The sequence below is a fragment of the Engystomops pustulosus genome, chromosome 2 (genome assembly GCF_040894005.1).
Source record: "Engystomops pustulosus chromosome 2, aEngPut4.maternal, whole genome shotgun sequence".
In the NCBI taxonomy this organism is placed as follows: domain Eukaryota; kingdom Metazoa; phylum Chordata; class Amphibia; order Anura; family Leptodactylidae; genus Engystomops; species Engystomops pustulosus.
In genome coordinates, this window is record NC_092412.1 from 11,585,497 (window position 1) to 11,604,928 (window position 19,432).

Genomic DNA, 19,432 nt, shown 5'->3' on the forward strand with positions numbered 1-19,432 from the left:
TGTAGATGTAGGGGGCACTGGATGATGATAGGGATGATGCAGGGGGCACTGGATGATGATAGGGATGATGCAGGGGGCACTGGATGATGATACATTGTGGCTGCAGCCTCCTTGGATCTTCCTGTGGACGGGGCCGGGGCCGGTGACAGCTCCTCGTGATGTCCTATCCATGGACAGGGCAGGACGGGGAGGCCGGGGCCGCCTGTGTGTTACCCTCCCGCGCTCTCGGCAGCCCCAGCTCTTCCCCGGATGGGACAATAAGACTTGTGCGCGGCAGATCCTGTGGGGAAGATCCCAGTGACGGTGACAAGTGCGGGGAGGAGAAGCCGGCAGCTCCCGCGCCAGTGCTATCTCCGCACAATCACGGCGACGCGCGGATCGGGAGGACCATGGCGGAGATCCCGGGGCCCCCCTGCCGGCTCCCGCCCAGCGCCTCCGCCAGTGACGGCTGCACACGGTCACAGAGGTTGTCGGGGAGTGGGGAGTCAGGGGGGGAGCGCGCGGGCCTGTCCGCTGGTGTCCGCTAAGGGGCTGCTCTCCCGGGCAGGGAAGCACACGGGCAGAGCGGAGCTTCGCTCAAGCACTGACAGTCGGCAGCGGCGCTCAGTGTCAGCCAATAGGAGCGGAGGACGATGCCACTCGGCAGCCAATCAGAGCGCCGCCGTTGTAGATATAAGAGGCCGGAGAGCGCGCTGCTCGCGATTCACGAACTGTCAGCAGAGTTTTGTGTGCGAGTCCCTTCATATCTGAAGATGGCAGAAACCGCGCCCGCCGCCGCAGCTCCCCCTGCCGCCGAACCGGCCGCCAAGGCCAAGAAGCAGCCCAAGAAGGCCGCTGCCGCCAAGAAGAGCGCCAAGAAGCCCTCCGGCCCCAGCGTCTCCGAGCTCATCATCAAAGCCGTGTCCGCCTCCAAGGAGCGCAGCGGGGTGTCCCTGGCCGCCCTCAAGAAGGCCCTGGCTGCCGGCGGCTACGACGTCGACAAGAACAACGGCCGCCTCAAGCTGGCCATCAAGGCGCAGGTCACCAAGGGCACCCTGCTCCAGGTCAAAGGCAGCGGCGCCTCCGGCTCCTTCAAGCTCAACAAGAAGCAGCTCGACACCAAGGACAAGGCGGCCAAGAAGAAGCCCGCAGCGGCCAAGCCCAAGAAGCCGGCCGCCGCCAGCGCCAAGAAAGCGCCCAAGTCTCCTAAGAAGCCCAAGAAGGCTCCCAGCGCCGCCAAGAGCCCCAAAAAGGCCAAGAAGCCTGCAGCAGCGGCGGCCAAGAGCCCCAAGAAAGCGGCCAAGAAGCCCAAGGCCGCCCCGAAGCCCAAGAAAGTCACCAAGAGCCCGGCTAAGAAGGCGGCCAAGCCCAAAGCTGCTGCCGCCAAGAGCCCGGCTAAGAAGAAGGCCGCTACTAAAGCCAAGAAGCCCGCGGCCAAGAAGTAAGCGGGAGCCGGCCTGTGCCCTTCCATATAAACCCCCCACAAAGGCTCTTCTCAGAGCCACCACCTCCTCCCCGACAGAGCTCTTACCCACAGCCCGCCGCACAGTATAAGCCGCCGGGTCATACCCCTCCAGCCCCCCGCCGCCGCCACCAGCGTCACACTCCCGGGGACGTGGCCGGACTTCCACATGAGTCGTCCGCTCACTATGGGGGGGACAGAGCATCCCGGGAGGGGGCGAGGGCTTACAGCGTCTACAGGGGACGGGGCCGCAGAGTAGAGAGCGGGAGGTGATGGGGGTCTATGTGCCCGCGCACCCTGCATGCTGCTGAGGGTGGAGGCACTGGCAGTGCCCTGTGTGGATGGTGACAGGTGCGGGGGGAGCGCTCTGCAGTGATTGGGGCAGCGGTTGACACTTCCAGGCGGGAGGGGACGTTATCACCGGAAGTTACGTCTATCGGCCTCAATTAGCCAATGGCTGCTCGCTGTCTTTCCCCTTGTTTAGGCGGGTTTACGAACGAGCCAACGGAGTCAATGGGCGGGCTACACCTGAGCCAATGAGAACGAGTGCTGGAGCATAAATATTGCGCTCAGTTCCCGTTTCCTCATATCACCGCTATTTGTGTGTGAGAGAGAACCATGGCCAGAACCAAGCAGACCGCCCGCAAGTCCACCGGAGGCAAAGCGCCCCGCAAGCAGCTGGCTACCAAGGCCGCCAGGAAGAGCGCGCCCGCCACCGGCGGAGTCAAGAAGCCTCACCGCTACCGCCCCGGCACCGTGGCTCTCCGCGAGATCCGCCGTTACCAGAAGTCCACCGAGCTGCTCATCAGGAAGCTGCCCTTCCAGCGCCTGGTCAGAGAGATCGCTCAGGACTTCAAGACCGACCTGCGCTTCCAGAGCTCTGCAGTCATGGCGCTGCAGGAGGCCAGCGAGGCCTATCTGGTCGGCCTCTTCGAGGACACTAACCTGTGCGCCATCCACGCCAAGAGAGTCACCATCATGCCCAAAGACATCCAGCTGGCCCGCAGGATCCGCGGCGAGAGGGCCTAAGTCCTCCCCGGGCGGGTACCGTCCTACACAACACAAAGGCTCTTTTCAGAGCCACCCACATCCTCCACAGGACGAGCTCAATAACCCCCACCTCCTCACACCCCACGTGAACCCTTCTATGACCGCTCTTTTGCAGCCGCTCCTATCCTCTAAGGCCTCATATCTGTCTGCAGGGAGACGCTGCGCTCCTCCCCCGGCTTCTAGTGCTGTCAGCGATGTCCCCTCCTCCCCAGGACAGGAATCGCTGCCCAGCGACACAATACATACATATTTAAAAAAAAAAAATAAAAAAATACTACTATAGATATGTTTGTATATGTCCCGTGTTATTTGTATAGCGCTACAGTATGATGGTGCTATACAGAAAAAATATGAACAGTATGGAGCGTGTCCTGCCACAGCACAGGTCATAAACCTCACACAGCTGCGCTCCCCGTTCTCTCCCTCTGGTCACAGTGCGAGCCGTTTGGGTTCTCAGCCTCCCTGATTACCGCCAGAGGTGGTCGCAAGCCACTACTGCGCTCCTCGGCGACTCTAGTCCTAGTTCTAGATCCGCAATCTCTATATTTCATCTCCATTTACAGTTAGATCTGCACTTTCTATATAACATTTACATGTAGATGTGCACCCCTCCCTCAGTTTATCCGCCGCTCTCATGAGGCGGGAGTCTTTGTGCTCTCCACACACAGCGATGTAGCAGGGATTGTAGAAAGAGCGGGGAATTCAAAATTATGACACGTTCAGTGTTCAGCCAATAGGTGGTCAGGGGAGGAGAGAATAAGGGCACGCCCCTTTCGTCACACCAGTAGTTCTCTATCTGGTCGTCTCACTGTGTATATAAAGGAGACCTCGGCAGAAGAAACAACATTCACTGTCTTTCACGAAACAGAGATCATGTCTGGACGCGGCAAAGGAGGAAAGGGTCTTGGAAAAGGAGGCGCCAAGAGGCACAGGAAGGTGCTGCGTGATAACATCCAGGGAATCACCAAGCCCGCCATCCGCCGCCTGGCTCGCAGAGGAGGAGTCAAGCGTATCTCCGGCCTCATCTACGAGGAGACCCGCGGCGTCCTCAAGGTGTTCCTGGAGAACGTCATCCGTGACGCCGTCACCTACACCGAGCACGCCAAGAGGAAGACCGTCACCGCCATGGACGTGGTGTACGCGCTCAAGCGCCAGGGCCGCACTCTCTACGGCTTCGGAGGTTAAGACTCGTACCCACCCGGCTCCATCTCACCCCCAAAGGCTCTTTTCAGAGCCACCCACCTCCTCCTAGAGAAGAGCTCGCACTCTGCTGCTTGTTTCATACCGCTGTCTGTAATCCCCTTGCCCCTATAGATCTCCTGTGATGCACTACGGAATGTGATGGCGCAATAGACACCTAACTTATCCCCGGGCCGCCGCAGTGCGGATGATCTCTTAATTAACGGGGGAGGCTTATGAGAGGGCACGAGCGACTGATTGAGATACCGCGGGCACTACACGGTGTGCATATGGTTGTTCGCGCGAGAGTCAGATTTGAGTTTCCCGCTGAATCCCTCCGCACACCGGAGCCGCGCTGTCGCTCATGGCTTCTCCTACCGATGCGATGACGCTGCGACAGCCATGACATTGAGTGTCTATGCACTGCCCGGGCATCTGCTGAGGTGTAAGCCTTGTCACGCGTTATAGGGCCCCGGGACACTGCACGGCCGCAAGAAGCTTCTGATACACCACAGGGCGTCACACACACACACACAATCACTCGGGGCTTCCTGGACGGGGCTCCGCATCTACTCTAATAAAAGACTGCAGGTGAACTACTGATAATGGGTGTATGTGCAATATGTTATCCTGGACCCTATTGCAATAGGCTATAACAAATTCATACGTTTTAGCAGTAAGGTATGTCCGTTTTGGGAAGCACAATATGTGAACCAATTTAAGGTTGTATTTGGGAATTATAGGCACTATGCACTTTAAATATTATATATATTTGTCCCATGTGACCCTAGAAACATTTTCTCTTGAAGTAATAGCATACCCCTCTGTGCACATCTCTCTTAGTAGAGCAGCACCTACCCCTATATATATCATCCTGTATCATTTGTCTGATTTTGTGTGGTGTCCTTGTTTTCCTTTTATGTGACCAGCCTGTTATTTGTTTTTAATTGTGTTTCATTTGTCAGTTAATAAAGCTATATTTCCTTCATACTTTTTGGTTAAAATGTTTTTTTTTTTCCTCGAGATCGGTCTAATAAAAGCCGTCAGTCTGACAACACTGACGAGCGGGCGCGCGCCTGCCTGTCACCCACCCCCCCCCTGGCCATTTATCCAGGCCGGCCGCCTCCCAGTGTCTTACCCAAGCATCCGCTTGGACACCAGGAGACGCTGCAAGTTCCCCATTCTTTCTTTTATGCACCAATTGCCATATAATATGGCTGTGTACATGATCGCGCCCATCTCTTCCTGTACAGAGGCCGAGGGAAGGAATGACATTGCGCCTTATGTCCATGCATCACTGGCCCCCAGATTGTACCCGGGATGGAATGAGCAGCAGGGACCGCCACATCTCACCTAACAGAGACGGTAGAAACGGTTGATGGAGATACACACAAGGGGTGGGGGTAACGGTATGTTCTACCCCGAGAACGAGCAGGGGTAACGGTCAGAGAGAAGGGTGAGCTCTGTTGTGGAGAGGGTGGGTGGCTCTTAGAAGAGCCTTTGGGGTGTTGGAGGTGCCGGGTAGGCAGGCGGGAGGCCGCTTACTTGGCGCTGGTGTACTTGGTGACGGCCTTGGTGCCCTCGGACACGGCGTGCTTGGCCAGCTCTCCGGGCAGCAGCAGGCGGACGGCGGTCTGGATCTCCCGGGAGGTGATGGTGGAGCGCTTGTTGTAGTGAGCCAGGCGGGAGGCTTCCCCTGCGATGCGCTCGAAGATGTCGTTGACGAAGGAGTTCATGATACCCATGGCCTTGGAGGAGATGCCGGTGTCGGGGTGCACCTGCTTGAGCACCTTGTAGACGTAGATGGCGTAACTCTCCTTCCTGGTCTTCCTGCGCTTCTTGCCGTCCTTCTTCTGGGCCTTAGTGACGGCTTTCTTGGAGCCCTTCTTGGGCGCTGGGGCGGACTTGGCGGGATCAGGCATGATGCAGCGGTTACTATTATCCGAGACACGGAGAACAATGTCCCGCACCTCCCCGCGCCGCGGTATTTATAGCCGGGCTATGCAAAGGAGCGACGCCGGCTGCTCGCCCTGCTATTGGAGGAGCGAGGCGTGTCATCCGTGTTCACTGCTGAACCACGCCTCCTAATGCTGGTTGGTGAGTCTATGAGCCGCGCCTCTATTGGTAGGATTTCAATCCGGCCAATGACAGAGAGTGAGGAGCGGGCGGGAAGGTATAAGAGGCGGCAGGAGGCGGCTGAGCGGCATCAGTCGTACTGAATCTCTAGCATCATGTCTGGACGTGGCAAACAAGGAGGAAAGGTCCGCGCTAAGGCCAAGACCCGCTCATCTCGGGCCGGTCTGCAGTTCCCCGTCGGTCGTGTGCACAGGCTCCTCCGCAAGGGCAACTACGCCGAGAGAGTCGGGGCCGGCGCTCCCGTCTACCTGGCCGCCGTGCTCGAGTACCTCACCGCTGAGATCCTCGAGCTGGCCGGCAACGCCGCCCGGGACAACAAGAAGACCCGCATCATCCCCCGCCACCTGCAGCTGGCTGTGCGCAACGACGAGGAGCTCAACAAGCTGCTGGGAGGAGTCACCATCGCCCAGGGAGGCGTCCTGCCCAACATCCAGGCCGTGCTGCTGCCCAAGAAGACCGAGAGCAGCAAGCCCGCCAAGAGCAAGTGAGCGCCGCTGTCACTGCTCCAGCACCCGATCCCCGCTACACACAAAGGCTCTTCTAAGAGCCACCCACCCCCTCCTGACAGAGCTGCAGCCCCGGGTGTCTCCCCGGTACACCGCGCACACTCTATACTGTACTGATCCTGTACTCTCCTCTGCACCGCTATGTGTCTGCGCTGTCCCACTGTACTATTCTACAGCCGGAGGAGGAGGACGCTCGCCCCGCGCTCCATGTACGGGCGGCACTCGTCCTCCGCACAGGGACAGAGCTGCGGCTGCGCTTCCCTCACGTGCGGCTAACGGCCCGGTGCTGTGTACATGGCGGCTGCTGACGTCACACGGGGAGAGCGAGCGGGAAATTCAAACACCCCCCCCCCCCCCCCCCCAAACTGCGACTGAGAACTAAACGTCCCGGCGGCAGATTTGGGGTCTGTTTGCACTATATTCCCCCCTCAACACGCTTTTGTTTCTCCACAAAATGTCATCTGAAGACGAACCTACCCCAGTGCGGGTCACCATCAGGCCCTGATCTGGCTCAGTCAGTGGCAAATGCAGATCGTTGTGATTTTTAGGATGTGCTGCTGCAGGAATGATCAGCCCTTGCCCGAGGCTGCCGCATATACACTGCTCACAATAATAAAGGTGGCGCTCACATGACACGTCCTAGAAATGAATGAATGAAATATCCTCAGTGAATACTTTGTTCTGTACAAAGTTAAATGTACTGAAAACTAAATTACCCCCTTAAGGACGCAGGGTTTTTTCAATCATTCCTCGCTCTCCACCTTCCAGAACTTTTTCATTTTTCCATGTATAGAGCTGTGCGAGGGCTTATTTTGTGCGTAACAAATTTTTACTTTCCCATGATGTTATTTATTATTCATATTACGACGCGGCGATACCTTTTGTGTTTGATATTTACTGTTTATTATGTTTTATATCAGTTCTAGGGAAGGGGGGGGGGGTGATTTGAAATTTTAATATTTTTTTACATTTTTTTAACTTTTTTTTCTGTTTCTTAGACCCTCTAGGGTACATTAACCCTAGATAGTCCGGTCGTTCCTACCATATACTGCAATGCTACTGTATTGCAGTACATGGCGTTTTTTGCATATGATTCATTACAATGAGCCACTGGCTCATTGTAACGAACCCGCAGAAACCATGTTGCCTCGGGTCTGACGAAGACCAGAGGCTGTCATGTCAACTGATTGACGCCAAGCCACCGTTCTCCCCCGATGACGTTCGGGGGAGCGGCGATCGGAAGAAACGTGGCGGTGCCATGTTTTAGGTGCCGGCGGCGGCAGAGAATAGGTTAGCACCCGTGGTCGGTGCTTGCAATATGCAGCAAAGCCCAACTCTGTATGAAGAAGGCTCAGCCCGTGAATCCTCTTCATACACCCTTCATATAGCTCTGTGGCGGATATTTTCCCCGCAGAGCGTGAAGGGGTTAGAAGAACAAAAAAAAAAAAAACAATGGAAATCAAATTTATTAACCAAAGGAGACCTGGATTTGGAGTTACCACCAAAAGTAAAGAGTTGTTTCTTCTAACTTGACCTGTAGGAGTGTGGCACTTAGATTCAGAAGTCGTTCACGGCTTCCATGACCTCTGGGTCTCGCCATCAAGCCCCAAATTTGTCTAATTTCTCTTCAAGCCCATTGCCCGGGGTCACAGTGGCCTTACAGTAGCCAACATTTTTACAGTGCCTTCCCCACAAAAGCCTTGGTTTAACAAAAAGAAGAAGCGTGAGCGGCACCACTCTGTGTGTATATACAGGCGGTCCCCTACTTAAGAACACCTGACTTAAAGACGACCCCTAGTTACAAACGGACCTCAGGATATTGGTAATTTACTGTACTTTAGTCCAAAGCTACAATAAACAGCTATAACAGTTATTAAATGTGTCTGTAGTTAAGATTTATTGTTAATCCTGGTTCTTATGACAACCCAACATTTTTAAAATCCAATTGTCACAGAGACAAAAAAAAAAAAAAAATTGTCTGGAGTTACAATTATAAAATATACAGTTCCAACTTACATACAAATTCAACTTAAGACCAAACCTACAGACCCTATCTTGTACGTAACCCGGGGACTGCCTGTATTTAATTGCCCTTCTAATTGTATTGATCTTGGCTGTCAAATCATCCGTACACAGGAAAACAGCGGTGGTGCTCTAGATCTCATGAAAGTCCAAGAGTAATATGAAAAGTTAGGATTGTTTCCCCTAAATTTAGGATTGTTTCCCCTAAATCCCTTCCTCATCCAATCCCTACCCTTCCTCGGTTGAACTTGATGGACAAGTGTCTTTTTTCAACCGTATAAACTATGAAAAGCAGTAGGTCAGCACTCACCAAAACTTCTCCTTCTTGATCCGATGTATTAGTACATACTTACACACAGATCCGTATGGGGAGGCAGAGACGTAGGGACTCATGTAGACGCAAAGTACACGGCAGCTGTTTCGCGCTCTGACTTGCTTGTTCAAACACATGAAACATTGGGGCGATATAACCCAATTTAGGCGATTCAGGCGACGGACAGCGCCTCCTATTACAAAAAGAAGGCAGATGGATACTGCACACAGGGGCTCTAGGACCAATTGGTCTCAACGACAGACTGGACATGTGTTTTTTTTTTTGTTTTTTTTTTAGGTCATAAGTCCTTGCAAGTAATGCATCTTCCCGATACGCAAATTCAACAATACTACAACATGAAATGCTTAATAATTGATGCAAATAACGGATGTGAATAGTGATGTCAGAAAAAGAATGTAAAAGTGGCACTGGACATTGATAGCATTAGAGCAGAGGGCCCTCCTGTAGGGAAAGGAACCTTGTCTCTATCCAGGGGCCCCTATGTCGTACCCATTGGTACACAATAATTTACCAGTATATATGCGAGTGGCTAATCGACCGGAAAAAAGGTACCCCGTATAAGATCGCCAAGAATATTTCCCCCATCGCGCTCTATTCTAAGCCCCACTCGTGTTATCATACGCACATATCACTCCAGCGCTCTCTGTAGAAATCGCCATATACCTTTGAGATCACCAGTGAATCCCAAGGGAACCGCATTACAATGGACGCGATACCAGTGTCACCCCCCCAGCTGATGCCGTTAGGGGGCGGTTCTGGATGCGCGTCATACCCCCGGATGGAGGAGTCGACAGGAACGAGATCCACATAAGCGTGTGAATATTTTACTTACTTTGTCTTTATGTTTAGTGGTGCGGATACACGCTGTGAGGACAGAGGAGTAATATCACCAGCAAATAGCTGAGTGCCGCTAGGCACCAATAGGAGCGTGAGAAGAAGGAAGAGGCTTTCGCATTGGCCAGTATTTTTACAGTGCCAGATCTTACCCTAGCCAAAAAAGTCACAGCACCTAACCTCAGGGTAGCCAATATAACCATGTTGCCCCCAAGTAGACTATGTTCACAGTGACCCCAGCGTAGAGAATATTGTCAGAGTGCCCTCAGAGCAGCCACTGTCGTCGCAGTGACCCAACTGTGGCCAAATTGTGGTTTTACCACATTAGCCATAAGCCGGCCCCACAATAGCCAATACAGTCCTGGTGTCCCACGCATCACCCAAATTAAGCACAGCGCCCCCACAATAACCAGAGCCACACAGTAGCCATAATAATCAGAGTGTCCCACACAACGCCACAGTAGCCAGTAGTCACAGTACATTGGCCCACAACAGCCAATAGTCACAGTTTCCCACAGCAGCTGCAACAAAAATAAAGGAAGAACTCGTCGTCAGACTCCTGCTCCCTGCTCCCTGCTCCCATTTTATACACTGCTGTGGGAAAATGAAAGCTGAGCGCTGATTGTGAGCGGGACTCTTCTGTTGCTTGTGGCGTCCAGACACTTCCCCGCGCGGGGTCACCCCCACCACAAGTCAAAGGCCTTTCCCGGCCTACGGACCCTGAAGGCAGTGATCGTGCCAGGCAGGTGCTTTACTATGATCGTGCTGCCTGCAAAGGGCCTTCATCTGACCGGCCTGCGAGAGATGATGGAGACGGCAGGGTCACAGGTAAAATGCAGCCCCGCACCACAACTTGAAAGATCGCCTACAAGCGCCGCGGCGGGGAGGGGGAGGGGAAGCACATTCACTGCCAGGCGCAGATCGGGAGCGCCCACCACCTTCACACTTCCTCCTCTGAGAGAAAGAAGAAATGGGCTACACCAACCTCCTTCATAGGAGAACTTATGGACTCTACCATCACCCTTACCTCTTCTGAGACCAAAAAAAAAAGTGTAAATAACTGACTCGTTCTCCCCTTCACAGGGGATGCAATGGATCAGTCCACTTTCCAATTCCTTTTGCCGCCGCCGTCGACGACGACGACGTTTGCAGAAGGGGGTATTCATGTTTAAAAGTTTTAACATTGCTACTGGTCAGACACTAGTCCAACTTGAAAATGCCTTCCGCCTGCTGGAAGCAGCCCCCAGGAGCACAGCGTCTTCCTCACAGTGAACTCCATCTTGAAACTTGTCTTTCTAGGTCAACCCCACCTCAGGGTTTCCATACTCAGTGAGCCAAGTCCACAGTCCCAACTGACTCTACACTAAATCACACTATGTAAGCAGAGAGTTGTTCCACAATCTAAGTGGCTAGTCTGTGACTACAGTACTGATTTGTCACAGGTAGGAGTAGAATTTTGGACTTCATAGGTGACATGTCTTCTCCACTGGTTTCAGAACTTCATGGTGGACTTTCCCCGCCATGACTTATTGTTGCATAATTTTTCACCAGACTTTCTATGAGGAGCCAAAGTGACATCTCCCCACTGCGCCCCTAAGAAAAACACAGTCACTTTCATTATAATTCCAACTGGATAACAGAATGTATTTTTCTGCCACATATACTTGACTGTCAAGCTATACTTGACTGGGCTGTGCTAGGTCACCTTTGTCTTGTTTATCACATATTGAGATTCAACGCTCCACCTGTGAGCCAATCCATGGCTGTACCCCTCACACCACAGCTGACCGGGCTGTTTTACCTACACATATCATACATACCTAACCCCCCCCCCCCCCTCCTACCACACACACACACACACATATATATATATATATATATATATATATATATAAATATACCAATACGACAAAACAAAATGATTGTAGTACTTTTGCAGGGGGCACTGGATGATGATAGTGATGATGCAGGGGGCACTGAATGATGATAGTGATGATGCAGGGGGCACTGGATGATGATAGTGATGATGCAGGGGGCACTGGATGATGATAGTGATGATGTAGGGGGCACTGGATGATGATAGTGATGATGCAGGGGGCACTGGATGATGATAGTGATGATGCAGGGGGCACTGGATGATGATAGTGATGATGTAGGGGGCACTGGATGATGATAGTGATGATGCAGGGGGCACTGGATGATGATAGTGATGAGGTAGGGGGCACTGGATGATGATAGTGATGATGTAGGGGGCACTGGATGATGATATTGATGATGTAGGGGGCACTGGATGATGATAGTGATGATGCATGGGGCTCTGGATGATGATAGTGTAGATGTAGTGGGCACTGGATATTGATAGTGTTGATGCAAGGGGCACTGGATGATGATAGTGATGATGCATGGGGCTCTGGATGATGATAGTGTAGATGTAGGGGGCACTGGATGATGATAGGGATGATGCAGGGGGCACTGGATGATGATAGGGATGATGCAGGGGGCACTGGATGATGATACATTGTGGCTGCAGCCTCCTTGGATCTTCCTGTGGACGGGGCCGGGGCCGGTGACAGCTCCTCGTGATGTCCTATCCATGGACAGGGCAGGACGGGGAGGCCGGGGCCGCCTGTGTGTTACCCTCCCGCGCTCTCGGCAGCCCCAGCTCTTCCCCGGATGGGACAATAAGACTTGTGCGCGGCAGATCCTGTGGGGAAGATCCCAGTGACGGTGACAAGTGCGGGGAGGAGAAGCCGGCAGCTCCCGCGCCAGTGCTATCTCCGCACAATCACGGCGACGCGCGGATCGGGAGGACCATGGCGGAGATCCCGGGGCCCCCCTGCCGGCTCCCGCCCAGCGCCTCCGCCAGTGACGGCTGCACACGGTCACAGAGGTTGTCGGGGAGTGGGGAGTCAGGGGGGGAGCGCGCGGGCCTGTCCGCTGGTGTCCGCTAAGGGGCTGCTCTCCCGGGCAGGGAAGCACACGGGCAGAGCGGAGCTTCGCTCAAGCACTGACAGTCGGCAGCGGCGCTCAGTGTCAGCCAATAGGAGCGGAGGACGATGCCACTCGGCAGCCAATCAGAGCGCCGCCGTTGTAGATATAAGAGGCGGGAGAGCGCGCTGCTCGCGATTCACGAACTGTCAGCAGAGTTTTGTGTGCGAGTCCCGTCATATCTGAAGATGGCAGAAACCGCGCCCGCCGCCGCAGCTCCCCCTGCCGCCGAACCGGCCGCCAAGGCCAAGAAGCAGCCCAAGAAGGCCGCTGCCGCCAAGAAGAGCGCCAAGAAGCCCTCCGGCCCCAGCGTCTCCGAGCTCATCATCAAAGCCGTGTCCGCCTCCAAGGAGCGCAGCGGGGTGTCCCTGGCCGCCCTCAAGAAGGCCCTGGCTGCCGGCGGCTACGACGTCGACAAGAACAACGGCCGCCTCAAGCTGGCCATCAAGGCGCAGGTCACCAAGGGCACCCTGCTCCAGGTCAAAGGCAGCGGCGCCTCCGGCTCCTTCAAGCTCAACAAGAAGCAGCTCGACACCAAGGACAAGGCGGCCAAGAAGAAGCCCGCAGCGGCCAAGCCCAAGAAGCCGGCCGCCGCCAGCGCCAAGAAAGCGCCCAAGTCTCCTAAGAAGCCCAAGAAGGCTCCCAGCGCCGCCAAGAGCCCCAAAAAGGCCAAGAAGCCTGCAGCAGCGGCGGCCAAGAGCCCCAAGAAAGCGGCCAAGAAGCCCAAGGCCGCCCCGAAGCCCAAGAAAGTCACCAAGAGCCCGGCTAAGAAGGCGGCCAAGCCCAAAGCTGCTGCCGCCAAGAGCCCGGCTAAGAAGAAGGCCGCTACTAAAGCCAAGAAGCCCGCGGCCAAGAAGTAAGCGGGAGCCGGCCTGTGCCCTTCCATATAAACCCCCCACAAAGGCTCTTCTCAGAGCCACCACCTCCTCCCCGACAGAGCTCTTACCCACAGCCCGCCGCACAGTATAAGCCGCCGGGTCATACCCCTCCAGCCCCCCGCCGCCGCCACCAGCGTCACACTCCCGGGGACGTGGCCGGACTTCCACATGAGTCGTCCGCTCACTATGGGGGGGACAGAGCATCCCGGGAGGGGGCGAGGGCTTACAGCGTCTACAGGGGACGGGGCCGCAGAGTAGAGAGCGGGAGGTGATGGGGGTCTATGTGCCCGCGCACCCTGCATGCTGCTGAGGGTGGAGGCACTGGCAGTGCCCTGTGTGGATGGTGACAGGTGCGGGGGGAGCGCTCTGCAGTGATTGGGGCAGCGGTTGACACTTCCAGGCGGGAGGGGACGTTATCACCGGAAGTTACGTCTATCGGCCTCAATTAGCCAATGGCTGCTCGCTGTCTTTCCCCTTGTTTAGGCGGGTTTACGAACGAGCCAACGGAGTCAATGGGCGGGCTACACCTGAGCCAATGAGAACGAGTGCTGGAGCATAAATATTGCGCTCAGTTCCCGTTTCCTCATATCACCGCTATTTGTGTGTGAGAGAGAACCATGGCCAGAACCAAGCAGACCGCCCGCAAGTCCACCGGAGGCAAAGCGCCCCGCAAGCAGCTGGCTACCAAGGCCGCCAGGAAGAGCGCGCCCGCCACCGGCGGAGTCAAGAAGCCTCACCGCTACCGCCCCGGCACCGTGGCTCTCCGCGAGATCCGCCGTTACCAGAAGTCCACCGAGCTGCTCATCAGGAAGCTGCCCTTCCAGCGCCTGGTCAGAGAGATCGCTCAGGACTTCAAGACCGACCTGCGCTTCCAGAGCTCTGCAGTCATGGCGCTGCAGGAGGCCAGCGAGGCCTATCTGGTCGGCCTCTTCGAGGACACTAACCTGTGCGCCATCCACGCCAAGAGAGTCACCATCATGCCCAAAGACATCCAGCTGGCCCGCAGGATCCGCGGCGAGAGGGCCTAAGTCCTCCCCGGGCGGGTACCGTCCTACACAACACAAAGGCTCTTTTCAGAGCCACCCACATCCTCCACAGGACGAGCTCAATAACCCCCACCTCCTCACACCCCACGTGAACCCTTCTATGACCGCTCTTTTGCAGCCGCTCCTATCCTCTAAGGCCTCATATCTGTCTGCAGGGAGACGCTGCGCTCCTCCCCCGGCTTCTAGTGCTGTCAGCGATGTCCCCTCCTCCCCAGGACAGGAATCGCTGCCCAGCGACACAATACATACATATTTAAAAAAAAAAATAAAAAAATACTACTATAGATATGTTTGTATATGTCCCGTGTTATTTGTATAGCGCTACAGTATGATGGTGCTATACAGAAAAAATATGAACAGTATGGAGCGTGTCCTGCCACAGCACAGGTCATAAACCTCACACAGCTGCGCTCCCCGTTCTCTCCCTCTGGTCACAGTGCGAGCCGTTTGGGTTCTCAGCCTCCCTGATTACCGCCAGAGGTGGTCGCAAGCCACTACTGCGCTCCTCGGCGACTCTAGTCCTAGTTCTAGATCCGCAATCTCTATATTTCATCTCCATTTACAGTTAGATCTGCACTTTCTATATAACATTTACATGTAGATGTGCACCCCTCCCTCAGTTTATCCGCCGCTCTCATGAGGCGGGAGTCTTTGTGCTCTCCACACACAGCGATGTAGCAGGGATTGTAGAAAGAGCGGGGAATTCAAAATTATGACACGTTCAGTGTTCAGCCAATAGGTGGTCAGGGGAGGAGAGAATAAGGGCACGCCCCTTTCGTCACACCAGTAGTTCTCTATCTGGTCGTCTCACTGTGTATATAAAGGAGACCTCGGCAGAAGAAACAACATTCACTGTCTTTCACGAAACAGAGATCATGTCTGGACGCGGCAAAGGAGGAAAGGGTCTTGGAAAAGGAGGCGCCAAGAGGCACAGGAAGGTGCTGCGTGATAACATCCAGGGAATCACCAAGCCCGCCATCCGCCGCCTGGCTCGCAGAGGAGGAGTCAAGCGTATCTCCGGCCTCATCTACGAGGAGACCCGCGGCGTCCTCAAGGTGTTCCTGGAGAACGTCATCCGTGACGCCGTCACCTACACCGAGCACGCCAAGAGGAAGACCGTCACCGCCATGGACGTGGTGTACGCGCTCAAGCGCCAGGGCCGCACTCTCTACGGCTTCGGAGGTTAAGACTCGTACCCACCCGGCTCCATCTCACCCCCAAAGGCTCTTTTCAGAGCCACCCACCTCCTCCTAGAGAAGAGCTCGCACTCTGCTGCTTGTTTCATACCGCTGTCTGTAATCCCCTTGCCCCTATAGATCTCCTGTGATGCACTACGGAATGTGATGGCGCAATAGACACCTAACTTATCCCCGGGCCGCCGCAGTGCGGATGATCTCTTAATTAACGGGGGAGGCTTATGAGAGGGCACGAGCGACTGATTGAGATACCGCGGGCACTACACGGTGTGCATATGGTTGTTCGCGCGAGAGTCAGATTTGAGTTTCCCGCTGAATCCCTCCGCACACCGGAGCCGCGCTGTCGCTCATGGCTTCTCCTACCGATGCGATGACGCTGCGACAGCCATGACATTGAGTGTCTATGCACTGCCCGGGCATCTGCTGAGGTGTAAGCCTTGTCACGCGTTATAGGGCCCCGGGACACTGCACGGCCGCAAGAAGCTTCTGATACACCACAGGGCGTCACACACACACACACAATCACTCGGGGCTTCCTGGACGGGGCTCCGCATCTACTCTAATAAAAGACTGCAGGTGAACTACTGATAATGGGTGTCCCGCACTCGTCCTCATTGGCTCAAGTATAGCCCGCCCATCGACTTCATTGGCTCATTCGTAAGCCCGCCAAAACAAGAGGAAAAACAGCGAGCAGCCATTGGCTAACAGAGGCGGATAGACGTAACGTCCGGTGATAACCTCCCCTCCCGCGTGGAAGTGTCAACCGCTGCCCCAATCACTGCAGAGCGCTCCCCCCGCACCTGTCACCATCCACACAGGGCACTGCCAGTGCCTCCACCCTCAGCAGCATGCAGGCTGCGCGGGCACATAGACCCCCATCACCTCCCGCTCACTACTCTGCGGCCCCGTCCCACTGTAGACGCTGTAAGCCCTCGCCCCCTCCCGGGATGCTCTGTTCCCCCCATAGTGAGCGGACGACTCATGTGGAAGTCCGGCCACGTCCCCGGGAGTGTGACGCTGGTGGCGGCGGGGGGCTGGAGGGGTATGACCCGGCGGCTTATACTGTGCGGCGGGCTGTGGGTAAGAGCTCTGTCGGGGAGGAGGTGGTGGCTCTGAGAAGAGCCTTTGTGGGGGGTTTATATGGAAGGGCACAGGGCGGCTCCCGCTTACTTCTTGGCCGCGGGCTTCTTGGCTTTAGTAGCGGCCTTCTTCTTAGCCGGGCTCTTGGCGGCAGCAGCTTTGGGCTTGGCCGCCTTCTTAGCCGGGCTCTTGGTGACTTTCTTGGGCTTCGGGGCGGCCTTGGGCTTCTTGGCCGCTTTCTTGGGGCTCTTGGCCGCCGCTGCTGCAGGCTTCTTGGCCTTTTTGGGGCTCTTGGCGGCGCTGGGAGCCTTCTTGGGCTTCTTAGGAGACTTGGGCGCTTTCTTGGCGCTGGCGGCGGCCGGCTTCTTGGGCTTGGCCGCTGCGGGCTTCTTCTTGGCCGCCTTGTCCTTGGTGTCGAGCTGCTTCTTGTTGAGCTTGAAGGAGCCGGAGGCGCCGCTGCCTTTGACCTGGAGCAGGGTGCCCTTGGTGACCTGCGCCTTGATGGCCAGCTTGAGGCGGCTGTTATTCTTGTCGACGTCGTAGCCGCCGGCAGCCAGGGCCTTCTTGAGGGCGGCCAGGGACACCCCGCTGCGCTCCTTGGAGGCGGACACGGCTTTGATGATGAGCTCGGAGACGCTGGGGCCGGAGGGCTTCTTGGCGCTCTTCTTGGCGGCAGCGGCCTTCTTGGGCTGCTTCTTGGCCTTGGCGGCCGGTTCGGCGGCAGGGGGAGCTGCGGCGGCGGGCGCGGTTTCTGCCATCTTCAGATATGAAGGGACTCGCACACAAAACTCTGCTGACAGTTCGTGAATCGCGAGCAGCGCGCTCTCCCGCCTCTTATATCTACAACGGCGGCGCTCTGATTGGCTGCCGAGTGGCATCGTCCTCCGCTCCTATTGGCTGACGCTGAGCGCCGCTGCCGACTGTCAGTGCTTGAGCGAAGCCCCGCTCTGCCCGTGTGCTTCCCTGCCCGGGAGAGCAGCCCCTTAGCGGACACCAGCGGACAGGCCCGCGCGCTCCCCCCCTGACTCCCCACTCCCCGACAACCTCTCTGACCGTGTGCAGCCGTCACTGGCGGAGGCGCTGGGCGGGAGCCGGCAGGGGGGCCCCGGGATCTCCGCCATGGTCCTCCCGATCCGCGCGTCGCCGTGATTGTGCGGAGATCGCACTGGCGCGGGAGCTGCCGGCTTCTCCTCCCCGCACTTGTCACCGTCACTGGGATCTTCCCCACAGGATCTGCCGCGCACAAGTCTGATTGTCCCATCCGGGGAAGAGCTGGGGCTGCCGAGAGCGCGGGAGGGTAACACACAGGCGGCCCCGGCCTCCCCGTCCTGCCCTGTCCATGGATAGGACATCCCGAGGAGCTGTCACCGGCCCCGGCCCCGTCCACAGGGACATCCAAGGAGGCCGCAGCCACAATGTATCATCATCCGGTGCCCCCTGCATCATCCCTATCATCATCCAGAGCCCCCTACGCCAATAATATCATCATCCAGTGCCCCATGCATCATCCCTATCACCATCCAGTGCCCCTTACAACAATACTATCACCATCCAGAGCCCCCTCCATCATCACTATCATCATCCAGTGCCCCCTCCATCATCACTATCATCATCCAGTGCCCCCTCCATCATCACTATCATCATCCAGAGCCCCCTGCATCATCCCTATCATCATCCAGTGCCCCCTACACCAATACTATCATCATCCAGAGCCCCCTACACCATCACTATCATCATCCAGTGCCCCTGCATCATCACTATCATCATCCAGAGCCCCCTGCACCAATAATATCATCATCCAGTGCCCCCTACATCATCACCCAGTGCCCCCTGCAATAGCACTATCATCATCCAGAGTCCCCTACACCAATAATATCATCATCCAGTGCCCCCTACATCATCACTATCATCACCCAGTGCCCCTGCATCATCACTATCTCCATCCAGAGCCCCTTACATCAACACTATCATCATCCGTTGCCCCCTGCAATAACACTATCATCATCATCCAGTGCCCCCTACATCAACGCTGTCATCATCCGTTCCCCCCTACATCTACACTGTCATCATCCAGTGCCCCCTACATCCACACTATCATTATCTATTGCCCTCTACAATAACACTATCATCATCCAGTGCCCCCTGCATCAACTCTATAATCATTTGGTGTTGTCTTGTGGTGTGTGTGAGGGGTATCTATGATATATAAAGGTTAAGCAGCCCGGTCAGCTGTGGAGTGAGAGGTAAGGCTTTGATTGGCTCACAGGTGGACTGCAGACATCCTGACATCACCGCTATGGCTGAAGGCCTTTCTCCCACTGCCATAAATAGCTAAATATTTCCAATATGTGGCAGCACAATACATTCTGTTATCCAGGTGGAATTGTAATGAAAGTGACTGTGTTGTTCTTAGGGGTGCAGTGTGGAGATTTCACTTTGGCTCCTCATAGAACGTTTAATTGTGCAGCAATAAGTCATGGCAGGGAAAGTTCGCCATGTAGTTCCAAACCCAGAGGAGAAGACATGTCACCTATGAAGTTCAAAATTCTACTTCTACTTGGGACAAATCAGTACTGTAGTCGCAGACTAGCCGCCTAGATTGTGGGACAACTCTCTGTAAATAACACTACATACGCAGAGTGTCAGTGAGCCAAGTCTATGGTGGCAGCCTAGTGTGGAAACCCCATGGTGGGTTTGACAAGTTGTCATAGAAAGTCAAGTTCAAGATGGAGATCACTGTGA

At 55.5% G+C, this 19,432-nt stretch overlaps 9 protein-coding genes across 9 annotated transcripts; 7 read left to right on the plus strand and 2 right to left on the minus strand.

The window, feature by feature from the left end:
* Positions 1–752: 752 nt before the first annotated feature.
* Positions 753–1,424, plus strand: LOC140117196 (histone H1A-like). The gene has a single exon (XM_072133684.1). The coding sequence runs from the start codon at positions 753–755 to the stop codon at positions 1,422–1,424; it is 672 nt and encodes a 223-aa protein (XP_071989785.1).
* Positions 1,425–2,048: 624 nt separating this feature from the next.
* On the plus strand, positions 2,049–2,729 carry LOC140117197 (histone H3). Its single transcript, XM_072133685.1, has one exon. It carries the CDS (start codon positions 2,060–2,062, stop codon positions 2,468–2,470), a length of 411 nt encoding a protein of 136 aa, XP_071989786.1. The 5' UTR covers positions 2,049–2,059; the 3' UTR covers positions 2,471–2,729.
* Positions 2,730–3,341: 612 nt separating this feature from the next.
* On the plus strand, positions 3,342–3,730 carry LOC140117200 (histone H4). Its single transcript, XM_072133688.1, has one exon. The coding sequence runs from the start codon at positions 3,365–3,367 to the stop codon at positions 3,674–3,676; it is 312 nt and encodes a 103-aa protein (XP_071989789.1). The 5' UTR covers positions 3,342–3,364; the 3' UTR covers positions 3,677–3,730.
* Positions 3,731–4,789: 1,059 nt separating this feature from the next.
* Positions 4,790–5,611, minus strand: LOC140117199 (histone H2B type 1-O-like). The gene has a single exon (XM_072133687.1). It carries the CDS (start codon positions 5,590–5,592, stop codon positions 5,212–5,214), a length of 381 nt encoding a protein of 126 aa, XP_071989788.1. The 5' UTR covers positions 5,593–5,611; the 3' UTR covers positions 4,790–5,211.
* A 290-nt stretch (positions 5,612–5,901) lies between these two features.
* On the plus strand, positions 5,902–6,294 carry LOC140117198 (histone H2A type 1-like). Its single transcript, XM_072133686.1, has one exon. The coding sequence runs from the start codon at positions 5,902–5,904 to the stop codon at positions 6,292–6,294; it is 393 nt and encodes a 130-aa protein (XP_071989787.1).
* Positions 6,295–12,678: 6,384 nt separating this feature from the next.
* Positions 12,679–13,350, plus strand: LOC140116402 (histone H1A-like). The gene has a single exon (XM_072132931.1). The coding sequence runs from the start codon at positions 12,679–12,681 to the stop codon at positions 13,348–13,350; it is 672 nt and encodes a 223-aa protein (XP_071989032.1).
* Positions 13,351–13,976: 626 nt separating this feature from the next.
* On the plus strand, positions 13,977–14,655 carry LOC140116403 (histone H3). Its single transcript, XM_072132932.1, has one exon. It carries the CDS (start codon positions 13,986–13,988, stop codon positions 14,394–14,396), a length of 411 nt encoding a protein of 136 aa, XP_071989033.1. The 5' UTR covers positions 13,977–13,985; the 3' UTR covers positions 14,397–14,655.
* A 611-nt stretch (positions 14,656–15,266) lies between these two features.
* Positions 15,267–15,655, plus strand: LOC140116404 (histone H4). The gene has a single exon (XM_072132933.1). It carries the CDS (start codon positions 15,290–15,292, stop codon positions 15,599–15,601), a length of 312 nt encoding a protein of 103 aa, XP_071989034.1. The 5' UTR covers positions 15,267–15,289; the 3' UTR covers positions 15,602–15,655.
* Positions 15,656–16,776: 1,121 nt separating this feature from the next.
* LOC140116405 (histone H1A-like) lies at positions 16,777–17,448 on the minus strand. The gene has a single exon (XM_072132934.1). It carries the CDS (start codon positions 17,446–17,448, stop codon positions 16,777–16,779), a length of 672 nt encoding a protein of 223 aa, XP_071989035.1.
* Between the last annotated feature and the right edge of the window lie 1,984 nt (positions 17,449–19,432).

Coding starts and splice junctions, on each gene's coding strand:
- LOC140117198 (XM_072133686.1), top strand. CDS start 5,902: ATGTCTGGACGTGGCAAACAAGGAGGAAAGGTCCGCGCTAAGGCCAAG.
- LOC140117196 (XM_072133684.1), top strand. CDS start 753: ATGGCAGAAACCGCGCCCGCCGCCGCAGCTCCCCCTGCCGCCGAACCG.
- LOC140116404 (XM_072132933.1), top strand. CDS start 15,290: ATGTCTGGACGCGGCAAAGGAGGAAAGGGTCTTGGAAAAGGAGGCGCC.
- LOC140117199 (XM_072133687.1), bottom strand. CDS start 5,592: ATGCCTGATCCCGCCAAGTCCGCCCCAGCGCCCAAGAAGGGCTCCAAG.
- LOC140116405 (XM_072132934.1), bottom strand. CDS start 17,448: ATGGCAGAAACCGCGCCCGCCGCCGCAGCTCCCCCTGCCGCCGAACCG.
- LOC140117197 (XM_072133685.1), top strand. CDS start 2,060: ATGGCCAGAACCAAGCAGACCGCCCGCAAGTCCACCGGAGGCAAAGCG.
- LOC140116403 (XM_072132932.1), top strand. CDS start 13,986: ATGGCCAGAACCAAGCAGACCGCCCGCAAGTCCACCGGAGGCAAAGCG.
- LOC140116402 (XM_072132931.1), top strand. CDS start 12,679: ATGGCAGAAACCGCGCCCGCCGCCGCAGCTCCCCCTGCCGCCGAACCG.
- LOC140117200 (XM_072133688.1), top strand. CDS start 3,365: ATGTCTGGACGCGGCAAAGGAGGAAAGGGTCTTGGAAAAGGAGGCGCC.